Genomic DNA, 19,213 nt, shown 5'->3' on the forward strand with positions numbered 1-19,213 from the left:
GTAGGGTTCGAATCGTTACTTCCCAAGGATCCTCGGATCGTACTCGCAATTGTACCGCAGGAGCTGGCAGCACTTCCTCTAAAGGCCTTACTAGTTTGGTCAGTTCAGTTCGTGCTTTCAGAATGATGTCTCGGTCTTCAAGGTTGACGCATCGCACCAGGATGGTCCCTTTTTGCACGGTAGCCAGGGAACGGGCCACCAATATGCCAGGAGGTAAGCGCTCTGAGTGGCACGGCTCCACCTGCACCTCCACGCCCTCCAAGGGTATCGAGGCTCAAATTGGCAGGGCCACCACTGTCTGCCCAGGAGGTAGCACAACCATGGGAGCCGCTGGCGTGATGACCTTGCCCAGAACCTCGCCCTCCTGGCAGTCCTGATGTACCCGCACCTCACACACCAGCTGCTGGAATACCTGCCCCTGAGCGGTGCGAGAACCCCACTGCTTCAGAATCTTCTGTGTAGGATCATTGAGCAGTAGTTTGCCGAACTCCCGTAAAATATTCATGCCTAGGGTGATGGGATGCTTTTTATCAGTTTCTCCTTGAGTCAGCACCACCCCTCTGCGACCAAGGGATCTACCGCACAACGTCACCTGTACCCACACCACCCCGGCAACCAGGACCGGCAGTTGGTTGGCGGCTATTAGTCTGATCATTGGTCCCCACTGAGGTCTTGCTGCCTCCGGGAAATTTTATTGAAAATACGTTGCGGGCATAGTGGTTACTTGTGACCCCGTGTCCACCAGGCACCGAACGACCTGGCCCTCCACTTCTGCCCAAACCACTGGACATTTTGCTACCAAATCTTCGGGACTTCCACCACCCCTAGTTGTGGTCTTCGGCTCCGAGCGGCGTCCCCCCAGCCCGGAGCCCTTTAGTTTAACGGCCGTCGGGGTGGGTATCTATATGGGGATCCTTCACTCTATGGGAGTCCTCCTCCCCACATAGCGATCAGGAGATGTAGGCAATCAAGGCCACAGTGCATAGTACTAAGAACATTTCAGCAATTACATACTCTAGGAGGGTATTAAGATGAAAGGGAATGAGGTGAATTACACAACTTGAGATGCTTTTGGCACAACATAGAATCCCGATTAGCTATGCAGAGAAATAATAACTATTTAATGACTTTGCAAATATTGTAATATGCAATTAAAATAAAGTCATTAAGAGTAAGAATGGGATGAAATCTTTTTAATATGCAACGTATTATAATATGCAATATTACGAGAACAGTAATTTTATAAAGGAGACGTTCAGCTCCAAAATCTTCATCTACCTGTTCAAATTGTAAAGTTAATAAAATATGATTAGGTACAATTCTCCTCCAGCATATTATTACTGGACCAGCGTATAAACCACGTAATGAAGATACAGGGATTTATGTGAGGTGCATTAAATAAGACCAAGATTTATTTATACAGTACGAAGTAGGGACATCACCTTTATTCAAAGGACCCTACAGTAGAACTGCAGATTAAGCCTCTACCTTTATACTAAAAGAATAAAGACACTGACTGCTACTGTATCCAATTGCTACCCTAGCCATTTATTAACAAATCGTCATGTAGCACATATACTACATGTAATGAATAGGCTAGAGTCGATTTTTGCTTTCCAGCAGCCTGAGGCGAAAATTAAAATAGCGCTCCTCCCAACAGCAGAATATAAGCCTGCAGTGCATTTCATGTTGTTCTTTGACAAAATGTATTTTATGGTAAAAAGGTAGACCTGTAAACACGATTCTCCACTTCAGTGTGATACCAGACTTTAATATTTTTTCATTGTAAAAATTGGGTTTTGGGGGTGTTATTTTTTTGAGACCCGTAACATTTTTGTTTTTTCTATCAAAGGTGGTGTGGAAAACCTTATTTTTTTGTTCAGTGAGCTGGCGGTTTTAGTTATACAAAATTGGGGTGCATATGATGTTTTGATCACTTTTCATTGAATTTTTTTTTTGTGAGGTAAGTTGGCAAAAAATTGTATTTCTTGGATTTTGATTTTTTTCTCTTTACCATACAGGGTAAATAATTTAATGTTTTGATGATTTATAATGACCATCAGTTCATGAATACAGCACCAGTGCCAACATCAGTACATGAACACAACACCAGAACCATAATTGGTACATGAATACATCACTAAAACAATCATCAGTACATTAATTCATGACCATAACCACCATCAGTAAAGGAAAACTTCCTTTAGAAACACCATCAGTACATATATACAGCACCAGAACCCCCATCAGTTTATGAATACATAACCAGAATTACCATTAGTTCATGAAACCAGCACTAAAACCACAACTTCAATGCAGGAATACATCATCAGACCCACCAATTGTACATGAGCACCTCACCAGAACCATCATCAGTACATGATTATAGCACCAGAACCATTTTTAGCTCATGAATTCATCATCAGAACCACCGTTAGCACATGACTATAGCCACAGAAATCTTATCATCCCCTATCCAATCATTAGTACATGAATACATAACCAGAACCACTTTCAGTACAGAAATACATCACAAGAACCACTATCAGTACATGAATAGAGCATTAAGGCCAACAACAGTACATTAATACATTACCAGAACCACTAGGCTTTGCAGCGATAACTTGCAATGTAAGGTTGGCCACGTCTATGTACACGTGTATCACATGAACCTATAAATTCCAGTATGCTCATAACAATGGTAAGGAGATACTGAAGGTTGCTGTTATCAGACATAATCAGACTGTGGAATATACAGGAACCATAGCACTGATTTAAATGCAATGAGTATCACGAATAAACATTTACATCCAGTTACAATATAAGTGATGTCTTCTCTAATCTTTTTTATACCCAAGTTGTCAACACGTTTCTGAAAACTTCTCTTTTCTCCAGCCTTTTGCAGTACATTCTGACATGGTGCCCTAGCCATCTCACCTCACTGCAGAAGTGACTCTGCAATTCTACTGCGGCCGCTCTCTTTTATAAGAGACAAGTTAACATCTTCCTCAGCAGCACCTCAGCGACTCGCTGAAGAATAAATTTAACCACCACGACACATTAAACCCCCTCAATAAACCAAAGTCAAAAATAGTATGTCTTGGCTTAACCAAAGGTTATCATACCTCATTATGAAACTTTACCTACCTCAGTCATCACCCCTAGGTCAAAGACCAATGAAAGCATTGTGCTATAACATTGCACTTCACTTCAACTATTCAACACTCCACCCAAACCACCAACCACATTAAATAGTGGCTGGAGGGCAGTATGCTGTGTTAAAAGACAAGGTATTGACCTTCACCTCTGTAGTTTAAGATAACCCTTCCCTCCCACCAGCCAATCACATCTTCCCCAGGCCATGATATTTGAAAAAAATAAAAAATCGTATATATATATATATATAAATATAAATATATATATATATATATATAATTTATGATTATATATAAATAAGTATATAGTCTCCCTATCTACTTTCTTGTCACAACAATCCTCTACCCCAATCAGGTTTCAGGCCATAGCTTTGCTTGTGGTATGAGTGGTGAATGGCAGAAATAATCCCAGATCAACAGTACAAGAGTCTGTGGGTACAGGTGGTCTGGTGAGTTTCACATGTCTGACATTCATTGTCCTAGGATGGACTGCGATGACTGGACATGCTGTTTATCTACTGACCCAAACAGCTTGATATATGCTTATTTAGATGTTGAGTTTGTGCTAGGAGACCATTGGTATGTCCGGATATTGTACTCAGTACACAGACTGTCAATGTTGGATATATCATAGAATGGTAGAGTTGGAAGGGCCTCCTGGGCCATCTGGTCCAACCCCCTGCTCAATGCAGGATTCACTAAATCATCCCAGACAGAAACGGGCCTTAAGCAGGGCCGAGACAGGTGTTTTTCACAGTTCATATATGGACCACAATGACTTAGCCGCTTGTGCCACTTACTGAATTTGACACATCTTTCAGCTTCCATGCTCCACTGCCAGAAATTTATTTAGCCTGAGGGCATACTTATGTGTTGTAAATCATTATGAATTTGCCGGGCATGCTTGGTCACTCCCTGTTCTGCCCATTATTCAAAAAGTTGGCAGAGCTGGCCAGGACTGGCATATAAAACACTAAAATCAGCAAAATGTTTGCACGTCTTTAAAATTTTGATGAATCAGGCGCCATAACGTTTGATTTTTCAATCGATGGAGCTCTGTGAGGGCTTGAATTTTGCATAAGTGACTGTGACTTTCATAGATACTATTTTGACATACCGTATATACTCGAGTATAAGTCGAACCGAGTATAAGTCGACCCCCCTAATTTTGCCACAAAAAACTGGGAGAACTTATTGACTCGAGTATAAGTCTAGGGTGGGAAATGCTCCATAGATTATTCCCCCATATGGTGTCCTCAGAAGAAGCTCCATAGATTGTTCCCCCATATGCTGCCCCCATAAATAGCTCCATAGATTGTTCCCTCATATGCTGCCCCCATAAATAGCTCCATAGATTGTTCCCCCATATGCTGCCCCCATAAATAGCTCCATAGATTGTTCCCTCATATGCTTCCCCCATAAATAGCTCCATAGATTGTTCCCTTATATGCTGCCCCCATAAATAGCTCCATAGATTGTTCCCTCATATGCTGCCCCCATAAATAGCTCCATAGATTGTTCCCCCATATGCTGCCCCCATAAATAGCTCCATAGATTGTTCCCCCATATGCTGCCCCCATAAATAGCTCCATAGATTGTTCCCCCATATGCTGCCCCCATAAATAGCTCCATAGATTGTTCCCTCATATGCTGCCCCCATAAATAGCTCCATAGATTGTTCCCTCATATGCTGCCCCCATAAATAGCTCCATAGATTGTTCCCCCATATGCTGCCCCCATAAATAGCTCCATAGATTGTTCCCTCATATGCTGCCCCCATGCTGCTGCTGCTGCATGTAAAAATAAAAAAAATGACATACTCACCTCTCCGTCGCTGGGTGTCAGATTCTCATCTGTCCTGCGTCCATGGCTGCTCACCGCTATCTGCACGTCATCAGTCAGTGACGTTCAGACTGCAGGGGGCGCGGCGCGCACTAACCACGTCACCGCGCCCTCTGCTGTCTGAAGTCACTGACCGATGACAGACAGCAGCAAGCAGCCATGGACGCAGGACAGGTGAGTATCGCTATACTTACCCGTCCTGACGCTGTCGCTTGAGTCCCCAGCTTCTCCGCGCTCTCTCTTCCTGCATTCAGCGGTCTTGTGATACCGCTCATTAATATGCGCATATTCATGAGTTTTAATGAGCGGCACCACGTGACCGCTGAAGGCAGGAAGAGAGCGCACGGGGAGAAGCTGGGGGCTCAAGAGACAGCGTCAGGGCGGGTAAGTATGACCTGACACCCCCGCCCCCCCTCCCCCTCTGACCCCCTTTGTATATGACTCAAATATAAGACGAGAGGGGGACTTTCAGCCCAATTTTTTGGGCTGAAAATCTCGACTTATATTCGAGTATATACGGTAAGTACATTTTTTATTTACTTTTCACTCTATTTTTTGTAGGTGTTATGTAACCAGCAATTCTTGTTTTTTTTGTAACTTTTTATCAATGACTTTACCTTCTTTCTGCAGGTCAATTACAACAATATCGTCTATGTTTTATATTTTAATACTTTGCAACAGTAAAAGCCTTTTGTCACGCTGCTGCAATGCAGGTAGGTGCAGGCTACACTAGATGGCAGTAGAGTGGAAGCAGGACTGCACCTAAACAGAGTTGGCAGCAGAATAGTCAAACAATCCGGGTCAGATCCTAGACTGTAGCGCAGTACCAAAGGAATAAGCAAACTCACGCTCAGAGACAAGCCAGGGGATCAGTAATAGTCAGGAGCGGATAAGCCAAAAGACACAAGACAGAAGCAGGTCAGGATACAAGCCAAGTCAAAACCAGGGAGCCAGCATTCTAAAGGGAAACACTGATTCAAGTCGGGAATAGGGGAAAACATAGGCACAAGTTCAGACAGCAAACGCAGCAGAACAAATCATAGCAATCGAAGTTATCTACAGCAGCGCTAGGCAAAAACTATAACTGACATCGCCTGCAGGAAGCAGCGGCAATAAATAGCAAACCTGAGCCCAGACTGAGGCTGGGAAAGGTTAACTCTTGACATGACCAGACTGGGAAAAAGGGAAAACAGGACTCAAAACATAGTCTGGATCATGACATCTTTAAAAAAAAAAGTTTTTGTGTTGCAGTATACTATCTGCTGATAGACAGAGACACAGAAATGCCTATTGTGTTTATAGGTAAATTCATCCCTGTAGGTCAATATTTGGTTCCTAGTAGTCAAAACTAGAAGTGCAAAGAAGAGAGGGAAAGGCACAGCAACAATTAAATGAGGCTAAAGACATGCAGGCTTGACATTTGTTTGCATTTCATCCCTTTTCCCAGAGGCCCACAACCCTAACTCCTCCTGCCTGTCATCATAATTTCAACGGTATCTACAGTGCATATTTTGTGACGGGGCATAGGTGACATACTGTGTGTTGATGCCCTAACACTACCTGTGAGGTCTAGGAGGGACATCATATTGTGCGTAGGAGCCCTTATACCTTCTGTCGGAGAGATTATCCTGTGTGTAGCACTATTCTGACTCCATAATTAAGCTGCAAGTGTAGGGCGCAGAGACACCATTTCTAGGCTATCTATTTCAACCGATACTCACATAGCATGATGTCCTCAGATATCTTGAACTCAACTGTATGAGGCACGTCTGAAGATTCCAAAAGAAGGTTCATTTTCCAGCTGAATTCTTGTAGATATGCACACATACAGTTGGTAAAAAACCACAGCTGCAAACACATGGGCTTCTAAGATGGCTGATGGACAGTAATGAGGAAGAAGAATGGGGAAGAAGGGAGGAGTTACTGACATCAGAACTACACCAGAGAGAGACAGGGAGAGAGGAAGGACAGCTTTTAAAGAAAGCAAACTTTATTGTATAGCAACAAAACAGCATAATATAACAACACAATGATAGTGCAATACTGTCTGTATGAATCCCAAATCATGGGACATGACACTCTCCATTTGAAATCTTTAGATTTCATGATGATCCATTTTGACATGATGTCTTTTGATGTCCACTGTCGATCTGAAACCAGAAAGATAAAAAAGAAACACACGAATGTGCAACAGTAACTAACAGTTTTAAATCCAGTTTGATGGTCTGAAGTCCACGACAGTAGGAAAATCCAAATTCAATAGAAAATACGTCTTCAAATTGGGGAAGCTGCAACATGCAAACACTTCCACCAACCAAATAATCCAAATGATGAAAGTTCCAGGTCCTAATACAGCTGGATGTATGCTCGCCGCCGTAAGCTGTGGCTAGTAGCAATGTTCTTAATGTGATGCCTTCTCTCATGAAGCATTTGGCAATACAAATCTAGCTAATACTATCCTGCACGGCCCATGAGCAGCTTGAGATGCGTCCAGAGTGATGAGGCCTCAGCTTCAACCTTAGTGCCATAGATGTGTGGCATGTAGAGAAGGCTATTTTGATCTCTCCATCAGTTTCCAGTTCCTCAAGCAAATTTGTGCTGCTGGCATCAATAGAACAAGGGTCCTCATATAGAAAACTTGAAGACAACATTCAGGTATTGCCACAAAGGCTAAAAGCAGCCATGAGTCCTGTTCCTCAATCAGCTGATTTTAGGCCAGTGGAGAAGTGGTGCCACTGTTCAGGGGAAAATTCAGTAACGTCCGCCAGACAGATTTTGGGGTTAATTTGGCCTTATCCATGAGGAATCCACAATGCACCTAGTTCTGAGGTCTTCAGCTAGGCTACTGCAGCTATGACCTTTGTAGATGTGTCAGAGAAAATGTGGACTTTTCTTCTGATGGCATCCCAAAAGGGACCTTAATGAATAACAATATGGGACTTGGAGATATTCTAAGACCTTCAGAGACTTCTTCCACATCTTCTCCCTTTGTTCTTTCTGGGACTGTAGTGGAGTGTCCCATTCGGTCTTGTTGGTGGTCAACTGTGAATGCCTTGAATGGTGAAAGGTCCTATACATCTGAGAGGATCGTGGATGCTGTTCACAACAGATAAGACTCCTCGTTTGATGAAGGGGTTATCGCAGACTGACACATTGAATGTGAACATATCCTGTTTAATGTCCCAAAGCAGAGCAAGGCTGTGTTGCATAGGAGTAATATCAGAACCCAAATCGAGGTCTTTTAGGCTCATTGCTTGGTCCTCAGATGGGAATGCCTTTATACCGCCTGGCTGTTGGAGATTGTCTTGTGAATTCTGAGGATTTGCTGCAGACAGCATTTCTTGTGTCGTGGAAAGCAGATGAATTGCCTCTTTACTTGTGGGCAAAAACTTAAAGGGAACCTGTCAGCAGTATTGTGCACAGTAACCTATCGGTGTATAGAGGTGATCTGATAGCTGCTACTGCACATGTGCAGGTGGCACAATCTTGCTAGAGAAGAAAAAAAATTTCCTCCTCAAAGATGGCGCCACCGAGCCTGCACAGTAGCAGTTATCAGCCATAGCCAATAGCTGCTACTGCGCATGCGATGGCGGCACCATCTTGAACGAGGAAATATTTTTTTCTCTAGCAAGATGGAGCTGCCAGCGCATCAGAAGTAGCAGCTATCGGATCACCTCTATATACACCAATAGCTGCTACTGCACAGGTACGTTGGGCGCCATTTTCATATGGATTTTTTTATAGATCAGGATCACCTCAACCATAATAATTATATGCACATTAAACATATGATTATGCTGCAGCGCAGGTGTGGCTGCCTGCAGAAAGGTTTTTTTTTCAGTATGTATATATAGTATTCATTATGTTAACTAAGGAACAGGTCACTGAGGGATCAGTGACCTGTCTTCAGTCTTCATTATGATTATCTAATCAGAGCACCACATGAAACCCCCCCCAACAGCCCCGCCCCAGAGCACAAGCATATCATCAACTCAAAACTGAAAATAAAGATTAAACAACAACCACAAGACAAATTTCATCAACCAAGGTATCATTTTAATCAGTATAACAGAGCCGACCTGTCACTGTCTGTAAGTTATTGTGCACAATCCTGCTGACATGTTCCCTTTAAGTCCATCTATGTAGAAGTTCTTTTCCACAAATAGCTGAGGATCAGAGCCATACTCTATCTCACCTTCCTGGGCTGTCCGTCTCAGTCCAAAGATTGCCACAGCAGGTGAGGGGCTGTTGTGGAAGACATGCTCCTTCATCTGGTAGTCTACAACCTCATTGTGGACATCATTGTACTTTTGCCAAAGAAACCTGAGGTAGTTTCTACTGTCTTCACTCGAGATAAAACAATGAAACATTTGCAGAATGTCAGCCATTACTGCATCAAGTTCTTGTCTGAAGCAAATCAGTACTCCTATAAGGCTGTTGTTTAAGTTAGGCCCAGTAAGGAGCAGGCTACTGAGAGATATGCCTTCATACTGAGAACTGGAGTTAAACACCACTCTGATTTGGTTAGGTTTGTGAGGGTTATAGACACCAAAGGATGGAAAGTACCCGCATTCTTCTCCTTCCTTCAGTGGTGGAGCGATCACTGCGTGACCTCTGTTAAAGATACTCTGCATGAAGTCAACAAAATGTTTCTCCATCTTTGCTTTTGAAAACCTTGCAGTTGCTTGTTGCAAATTGTTTGGCAACTTTGTTCTTGGAGAAAGAAAAGGTAAAGGTGCTCTCCTGCAGTTGAAATCATTCTGAGCGAATTCCTTTTCCACAACTCTTATGAACGCCTTGTCCTCTCTTGCAGGTGCCAGCTTATTGTTTTCACTTGTAGAATTGAACACTGTTGACCCGATATTGTCATCACAGGATGGGAGCTTCCTGTGTTGTCAGGGATTTCTTGCTGCCACTTACTGTCACTCAGTTTCTCCTTCACCCAGTAATGATGTAGGCATCGCTAAAAGTAAATGCTGTGACCATTTGACCAAACAGGAGTCTTAAATTTGGAAATCTTTCTAGGCCTCTTCATCTTATCTATGCAGACATTACCTATGATAACCCAGCCTAGATCAAAGCATTGGACAAATGGTGCATCATGTGGTCCATTGATTTGTTGAAGTACGTTGTATAGCCGTAGAATGGGTCTGCTGAGCAGAATCAGGATATTTGCGTTGTTATCAAGGGCTGGTATCTTGTTGGCCATAGTTTTTAAATGAGTGATGAAGAGCAACCTCTGGTTGCACTTGACTAGAATCATAGAATCATAGAATCGTAGAGTTGGAAGGGACCTCCTCGGCCATCTGGTCCAACCCCCTGCTCAAAGCAGGATTCGCTAAATCATCCCAGTCAGATGTCTGTCCAGCCTCTGTTTGAAGACTTCCATTGAAGGAGAACTCACCACTTCTCGTGGCAGCTTTTTCCACTCATTGATCACTCTAACTGTCAAAAAGGTTTTTCTAATATCTAATCTGTGTCTCCTCCCATTCAGTTTCATCCCATTGCTTCTAGTCTTTCCTTGTGCAAATGAGAATAAAGTTGATCCTTCTACTATGTGACAGCCCTTTAGATATTTGTAGACAGCTATTAAGTCTCCTCTCAGTCTTCGCTTTTGCAAACTAAACAATCCCAAATCCTGCAACCTTTGCTCATAAGACAGGGTTTGCAGACCGGTCACCATTCTGGTTGCTCTTTTCTGAACTTGCCCCAGTTTGTTGATGTCTTTTTTAAAATGTGGTGCCCAAAACTGGACACAATATTCCAGATGAGGTCTGACCAAAGAGGAGTAGAGGGAAATAATGACTTCACGTGATCTAGACTGTATGCTTCTGTTACTACATCCTAGAATTGCATTTGCCTTTTTTGCTGCTGCATCATACTGTTGACTCATATTCAGTCTGTGATCTATTAGTATACCCAAATCTTTTTCACATGTGCTGTTGATTAAGCCTAGAGTGGGTAGGGGTATCTTCACAATGCTCTCAAGAGAAGATACTATGCGTCCATTGACTTTTCTCCTACAGACTTCTGTAACACCACTACAGATGCCCAAAGTGAAGCATTAATCATTTCCCTTTGATTTGAACCGTTCAAAGAGTTCTGACGTTGCAAATTATCTATTGCTCTGATAGTCCAGGATGACGTACACCTTTGCGGTTTTCTCTGGCTGACCCTTGGGATGCACATTCACCAAACATATCTGCGCACACAAATTGTCCCAGAGGCCTTCTCAACAGACCTCGGCGCATGAAGAAGATATTGTGGTAGCACTCACTGTTTTATCTGCATCCTCCCATGATATGTCTTGTGGTAGAAAGTGTAAGCGGTACTGAGTTACGTTGAGATGGATGCAGTGCTTGTACTTGGTCCTCACTGCCGCACTGCAAACATTTAAGAGAAATTTTACAGTGTTTAGTAAAGTGTTCAGTTGAAGCACAACATCTAAGAAGCCACATCCCCTAAAGAAGTGTATTGGTTTCAGAAAGAAACTGCTCCAGGGACACAAGGATGCACTTCTATATGGGATGTGGTTTTTTATGAATGGGACACATTTGATTATGATTTTCTATCCTTTCATCTTGGCTGCGTTCTTCTGGAGTCGATGTAAATATAGGAAAAATGTCAGTCTTTTTCACTGACACTGGACTGAAGTGGTTTCTGATGTAAGAATGTGGACGCTCATACTTAGAGGAGATAAATCAGGGCCACTGAGTTCGCCATAGGAAAAGCTTGGGTCGGTCTTATTTTCCAGCTGAATTCTTGTAGACATGTGCATATAAAGTGGGAAAAAAAATATTTTCTGGCCAGAGCTGCAAACACATGGGCGTCTAAGATGGCTGATAGAGAGTAATGAGGAAGAAAAATGGGGGAGAAGGGAGGAGTTACTGACATCAGAGCTACATCATTAAGAGACAGGGTGAGAGAAAGGACAAACTTCTAAAGCACGCAAACCTTATTTCATAGCAATGAAAAAGAACAATATAACATCATGATAATCCAATACTGTCTGTTTTCCAAATCATGAGGCATGACAAGAACTGTGGGGGGCCTTATGCTGCCTGTGTATAGGGGCTGTGAGCCATCATGCTATTTATAGGGGAGTTGCGAGGCCATCCTACTGTGTGGGGGGGCACTTTAGGGGCATCATGCTGTGGAAGGTATTATACTTTGTTGAGGTTAAGGTGGCACCATCATAATTTGTGGGTGTCACTGTGGTGGCATCACTCTTTTCTGGAGGCACTGTTATGTCATCATGCTGCACATGTGTGGGGCTATTGAGTGAAATTAAGGAGAGAATTCACTGTGGGGGTATCATGCACTATGGGGGGGATTTTTAGGGCATTATACTGTATAAGTGGCCATAAAAGGGGTATAGTAGTGGGTGAAAACACTAAGGGGCTTCAGTATTGCCATAATCACTGTATATCAGTTGCATTATGTGTCTCTCCCCCTTAATTTGGGAAGTATGAGCTAGCTTACTCCTCCGAATATCTCTTTTGGGGTGTGTGTAGAGGCCGGGAGAGCACCATTACAACATTTGCTATGGGGCCCCGTGATTTCACTGTAGGCCACACTGCTTTTTCCATAATCATTTTATTACATATTCACTCCATTGTTTGCTAAACCTATGAACAGAGGATCCCTGCACATTCTACCCTATTAAAAAGGAGTGCCAATTTGTTACATTGCCTTTACCACTGTGATAATGTCAATAATGCGATCCTCAAGGTATCATGTAAGCAGTAGCCTAGCGCGGGTTACCTGCAACAAGGGCAGGGCGGGTATCGCACCCTTATTCCTATAATAATACCTCCTAAGTGCTTCCTTAAAACAATGAATGACCCCGGGATGAATCCTTTAGAAATGTTTAATGCCCCCTTAGTTACCCTATAAAAAGTAATGATGACTCCTAACTGCATACACCAAATAATGCTACCTTTTTGACATAGCTTGCAAAAAAGTCAAAGGTATACTCACTTAATTAGTGCCACAGAGTCCTCTTCTATCCTGCATGGAGGGTGGGCTGACATAGGCGATGTATTGCATTGATATCAGACTGCATCCAAAAGGATGAACGTGGTGGGGCCTACGGCTCCCTGCTCTATCACAAAATCCAACTGTAACAGCATCATAGTGACACCGATTCAGTTCCCAGTGGCGCTCGCCCAATGATTCAGGGCACGTGGCCACCAGTCCCTGATCCTGGTTATGTGCACTTCCCAAGTGTTGGCGACATCACTTTTTAATAGCACAAAATTTCAAAATAACAAAATGGTACTTTATGTGTCTAACTGCAGCATGATATAAACTTTTACATTGACCCTTTTCATTCATCTTACAGAGCACATCATGACTTCTTATCGCAGCTCATTCGTTAGGGGACCATTACAACGAGCCAGCCATCCAATACTTAGTGTGTTTGACCTGGAAAAGATACTATATACAGGGAAATGTATACGGAACCATGCGGATGAGGTGTGGCCAGGGCTCTACTTGGGAGATCAGTAAGTCACATCCAAGAAAACAATATTTTGTTACTGCATAGACTCATATTTGCTGTGAAAAACTGCTATATAGACTCAGACTTTGCTATATCCATCAATGCATCATAATGGGCTGTGAATTGCAAACCAATTTGTGGAAATCCAATTTATTAAAGTTCAGTGGTCCAGATATTATTATTGCCCATGATTCTTACCTTACTATTCTACCAATTTCTTTCTTATTCCTACTCTTGTAGAATACATTCCTGGTTTTATTTATAGGAGATTTTGTAGTGTAATATGTAAAACAATTCCCATTACAGGTCACAATAAAAAATGGCAAAAAAATATATATTAAAATCTAAAAATAATATCTAAACAACGAAATCACTCCTTAGTTCCATAATGCAAATAAAATCTAAAAAAAAATAAATTAGTAGTTATATTTTTGATATGGCCACATGCATAACTATTGGAACTAATTTAATGTTATAATATTTATCCCAAACAGTGAACTAGTGAACACCGAAACAAGGGAAAAAATCGAATTGGCAGAATTGCTGCTTTTTTGGTCAGTTAACCTCCCCAAAATATGGACTAAAAAGATAAAAGAAAGTCTCATGACCCGCCTAATAGTAATGATGAAAGCTAAGGTTGTAACCCCCCTCCCCCCCAAAAAAAAACAAAACGTGATAACATTTTATTGACTGAAAACAAGGAGAAGGAAAAATCAAAAGTTAAGAGGGTACTACTGGGACTTTTTCATTTAAGAGCCGGTGTAAATCTGGAGCTGGTCCTGACTGACACCCTCTCCCTCCAACACTACCCCCACTTTCCTGCTGATGGTTACACAGACCCCAGTTGAATTTGTTTCAGTAGGCTACAGAACCCAGTGTGCCATGCTTGACATGTGACCATGTCATCCAAACTAACTTCACTGCTGTAGACTACAATACTCAGTGGTACAATTCTAACAGAAATTTTCCTATGGCATGGTTCCCATTTTATCACAATGTTCCTGCATATAAGAAAAATTTAAAGGGAATCTGTCACCCCATTTTTGCTCTATGAGCTGCGGCCACCGCCATCAGGGGCTTATCTACAGCATTCTGTAATGCTGTTGATAAGCCCTCGATGTAACCTGAAAGATAAGTAAAACAAGTTAGATTATACTCACCGGGGGGCGCGGTCGGGTGCGATGGGTGTCGCAGTCCCATCTGGCGCCTCCCATCTTTTAGCGATGACGTCCTCCTTCTTACTTCTGCCGCGACTCCTGCGCAGGCGGACTATATCTGCCCTGTTGAGGGCAGAGTAAAGTACTGCAGTGCGCAGGCGCCAGGAAATGTCAGACAGGTCCAGCACCTGCGCACTGCAGTACTTTACTCTGTCCTCAACAGGGCTGATAAAGTACGCCTGGGCAGCAGCCGCGGCAGAAGTAAGAAGGAGGGCATCATCGCTAGAAGATGGGAGGCGCCGGACCGGACCCCTGGGTGAGTATAATGTAACTTGTTTTTCTTATCTTTCAGGTTACATCAGGGGCTTATCTACTGCATTACAAAATGCTGTAGATAAGCCCCTGATGGCGGTGGCCGCAGCTCATAGGGCAAAAATGGGGTGACAGATCCCCTTTAAATCCTTATCAAGTATTATTTACCGAGAGGCTTTTCTTATTCCGAGTCCAGGGAGATAGCGGCCAATAAAGGTGAACTCTATCAGATGCGTATTACCCACATCCTGAACGCTACGCACAGTCGCTTCAGAGGAGGAGAGGAATACTACAAAGGAATGAACATTTCGTACATGGGGATTGACGCTCAGGACTCCCCCACTTTTGATATGAGTGTACATTTCATTCCCGCAGCAGATTTTATTCACCGGGCACTCAGAGAAAGAGGTAAGACCACTGGGAATGCTGGGTGGCAAATTCTATGGAAACGGTATTGGTTTGTCACCAAACGTATCAAAAAGAAAAAAATTACCTTAGAAACCATTTGTGGTTCTCTTGAGAATTGTTGCATGCTTGTGGTATAATGGGAAACTAGCACATAGCAGTGGTGTTCAGTAGAGGCTTCTGATGGCAGTGACGGGCCATCAACAGCCATGCTTAGGGTGAGAATGTCATGCAGGAGACTGCAATAATTGCCACTGATATGTTAATATATATGTTATAAATTAATATATATGTTGTATATGTAAATTATGCATTATGCTATTTCCAGCAGCTGTACAAAAATAAACATAATGGGGGGGATTTCTCAAAGGCTTTTTTGGAGTCCAATAGTGACACATTTTGCCATATAGTCCATCGTTTTTTCACAAAAAAATGGCAATTTTTTGTTAAGTTACACCTCACTTTATTTGTATAGATATCTATGTCCAGATTACATAAGGTTTAAGCCAAAATTATTAATTGTGAATTTAAAAAAAAATAAATAATAATAAAAATGTTCATTTGACTTTTCTAAAAAGGCGATCTGGTTTATCTTTCAAAAAAGAAGTGAGATTGTATGTAAAACTAATCAGGACATCATTGATTTATGTTTCGTATAAAAACTTTTCAAAAACAACAAAGAAATAGAGACATTGTCTCGCAATATCCAGCAACATATTAAAAAAAAAAGAGAAACCAACTTGATCGCCCAAAAAACTGAGTAAATTTAAGTGGGTCAATGTCCCGTAAAAACTCACATAATTTTCATTTACCGTAAATAGCCTCTTATTTTGTCTTCTCAATTTGTGACCCTAGATGAGTACCACAATTCTACTTGTAATAAACAAGGAGGAGAGCAATTTTGACTTCTCATTTCACGAGAATACTATGTTATGCCGGCTTCAGACTCTGTTCACACTGGGGAGTCTATTGTGCAGTCTTAAGGCCCCGTCACACTAAGCGATATCGCTAGCAATATCGCTATAACGTCACTGGTTTTGTGACGCTGCAGCAGCAATATCGCTATGTGTGATACTTACCTCCGACCGGCTCCCCCGCTGATTATCGCTGATCGCGCGAGAACGGCCTGGGCCGTTTCTCGTCATCAGCTTCCTGCTGGGCTTCCTGCTGTGGAAACGAGCGACGCGTGGACGCGGGCGGGAGGACGTCTTCATCGCCTCGTCTGACAGGTAAGTAATGACCGCCAACTGCTGCTATGTCGCTGGTGAGATCTGCCTGTGTGGCAGCTCACTAGCAACCATTTAGCGATGCACCAGCGATCCTGACCGGATCATAACGTTGTTGGGATCGCTGGTGCATCGCTAAGTGTGATGGTATCTTTGGACTTTTCTGGTGCTGAGCCTGAGGTTGGGTGTCAACGTTGGTTCATTCTCTGATGTCCAGCTTGGCAGGAGTTAACTTTTTGATTTCTGGCTGAGGTTGCTGGGAATGCCTTCTTCCTTTTAGTATGGCCCAGAACATTCCTGGGTGCCGATTATAGTATTTGATTACCTCTTGCAAACCGGTCAACTGTTGGAGTTTCTGTTGTTACTGATGACTTCACCTAGGAGTTTGGTGAAGTATGCCGTGTTGTTTACTTTGTTATTAGTGTTGTGTTTATCCCACACGTATATTGTATTGTCTATTAAGTTAGCTGTGTGCAGTTGTCTACTTTAACCCCTGTTGTTTTCTATTTTATTATATCCTTTGCTGTACACCTCCTGGGGTGGGGGCTGGGGGTTTAGCTCAGGGTTAAAAAGGAGATAGGGACAGGTGGGTGACTTGGGCCTCCCTACCTTCAAGGGTACCCCCAAGTTAAGGACAGATAGAGCCCCCTTTAGTCCTAGGGGCAGTGCAGGAGCCCAGTTTCCTCATCTCCTGTTTTCCCGTGACATACTAGTACCCCAATATGAGTTGTACCCTCTAAGGCTATGTGCACACGTAGATTTTGGTCCTGTGGATTTTTCCGCGCGGATTTGTAAAAATCCACAGGTAAAATCTCAGGTCAAAAGACCTGTGGTTTACCTGCGGATTAGCCTGCGGTTTAGCCCTCTGGTTTCACACCTCTACAATGGAGAAGGTGTGAAACCGCAGCAAAATCCGCACAAAGAATTGACATGCTGTGGATTTGAACCCGCAGCAAATCCGCGTGGAAAAATTTGCAGCATGTGCACAGCGTTTTTCAGTTTACCATTGAAAATAATGGTATTGTACAATGCACCTAAATCTGCTGTGGACCCGCAGAGCCTGAAACGCTGTGGATCCGCAGCAGAATCCGCACCGTGTGCACATAGCCTTACTGGCACTCGATACCTCTCTCACCTTGCGTTATTGTGACCAAGGAAAATACTGATAGACGCAACTCTAGTGCCGAAATCAGATCATTGAACCAAGTGATATAACTAATAATAGTTATTCTGAACCTAACAAATATTGCATTGTTTTTGAGGACATTAATGACTTTACACCAGCTGAAAATTATGTTAGGCTATGTGCACATGTAGTTTTAGGTGCTGCGGATTTGTCCGCGTGGATTTGGGAAAATCCGCAGGTAAATCCGCAGGTCAAAAGACCTGCAGTTGACCTGCGGATTAGCCTGCGGTTTAGCCCTGCGGTTTCACACCTCTACAATGGAGAAGGTGTGAAAGCGCTGCGGATTCCGCACAAAGAATTGACATGCTGCGGATTTGAACCCGCATCAAACCCGTGTGGAAAGATCCGCAGCATGTGCACAGCGTTTTTCAGTTTACCATTGAAAACAATGGTACTGTACAATGCAGCTAAATCTGCTGCGGACCCGCAGAGCCTGAAACGCTGCGAATCCGCAGCAGAATCCGCAACATGTGCACATGGCCTTAAAATGAAACAGGCGCGACCCACTACATAGGGAGCTCAAATATTTTATAGAGATACAGAATTGTCTAGTCTAGTCCACTCCATTAATACATTTATTGGCATCAAGCAATAGATACTGTACATAAACTAACACTCCAAAAATTTGTATTAAACAAGTTAATAATGATTGTAATAGTAATAGTAAAAATGAAAACCCACTAAGAAGACAAAAATCTTGGGACCATAAGAATAAAAATAATCCTGAATGTGTTCACACTATTTTAACCCGAAAATATAAATACAATCCCATTAAAGAGTATTTTACGGCATTATTGGAAAATATGGTTATTGGAAAGATACGTCAATTAAGAGAGCTCAAAAAAGACTCATTGAATCTAATTGATAACATAGTGTAAAAAAGAGAATGGCCATTATCCAATTACAGACAAACCATATCACTATCCTCCCAGCAAATAAGGGGGTGGCTTAGTGGTTATGGACACTTCTGCTTATCATGTTTTTGGATACATAAAACTTTTTAATCACTTTTTATTTCATTTTTTTGTGAGACGTGTGAGGTAGCGCTGTCATTTAAGTAGGGGATACTCGCTCAGCAGCCACAAAATCACATCCGGCACAGGTATTCCATAAGCTCATAACAGTCCCTTCGGTTTATTCATCATCATAAACCATCACAGCAACAGAAAGTTCATTTAACAGCATATAATCAGCATAGCAGCCATTACAGAGTTTCCCTCTGTTAGCAATGTCCTATAGTCATATAAGCTAAGCAGTGTTCGATGTGCAGGCTTCCTAGCCCAAGTGATCTCACCCACGTCCGGGTAACCTCACGGTTCCTTTATCATGCAGCAGACATTCATTCCCTCCAGGGAACTAACAGGTGCTGGCCGCCATTTCACCCAGCCACACACAGGCTGTTAGCCAGGAGATGCTTCTCCTAGTGG

The 19,213-nt window shown here is 42.7% G+C and overlaps 1 protein-coding gene across 5 annotated transcripts in view; it reads left to right on the plus strand.

Annotated features, from left to right (window-relative positions):
- Positions 1–19,213, plus strand: part of DUSP26 (dual specificity phosphatase 26) — a 109,080-nt gene that overhangs the window by 88,088 nt on the left and 1,779 nt on the right. For all 5 annotated transcript variants that reach the window (XM_073569043.1, XM_073569045.1, XM_073569044.1 and 2 more), the window contains 2 exons: positions 13,342–13,504; positions 15,166–15,377. In XM_073569043.1, coding sequence (XP_073425144.1) covers positions 13,350–13,504; positions 15,166–15,377 — 367 coding nt within the window. In that variant the 5' untranslated portion in view covers positions 13,342–13,349. The remainder of the gene's footprint in view (positions 1–13,341; positions 13,505–15,165; positions 15,378–19,213) is intronic.

The sequence above is a fragment of the Dendrobates tinctorius genome, unplaced genomic scaffold (assembly GCF_039654945.1).
Source record: "Dendrobates tinctorius isolate UK_male_01 unplaced genomic scaffold, ASM3965494v1 ptg000022l, whole genome shotgun sequence".
NCBI classification, from domain to species: domain Eukaryota; kingdom Metazoa; phylum Chordata; class Amphibia; order Anura; family Dendrobatidae; genus Dendrobates; species Dendrobates tinctorius.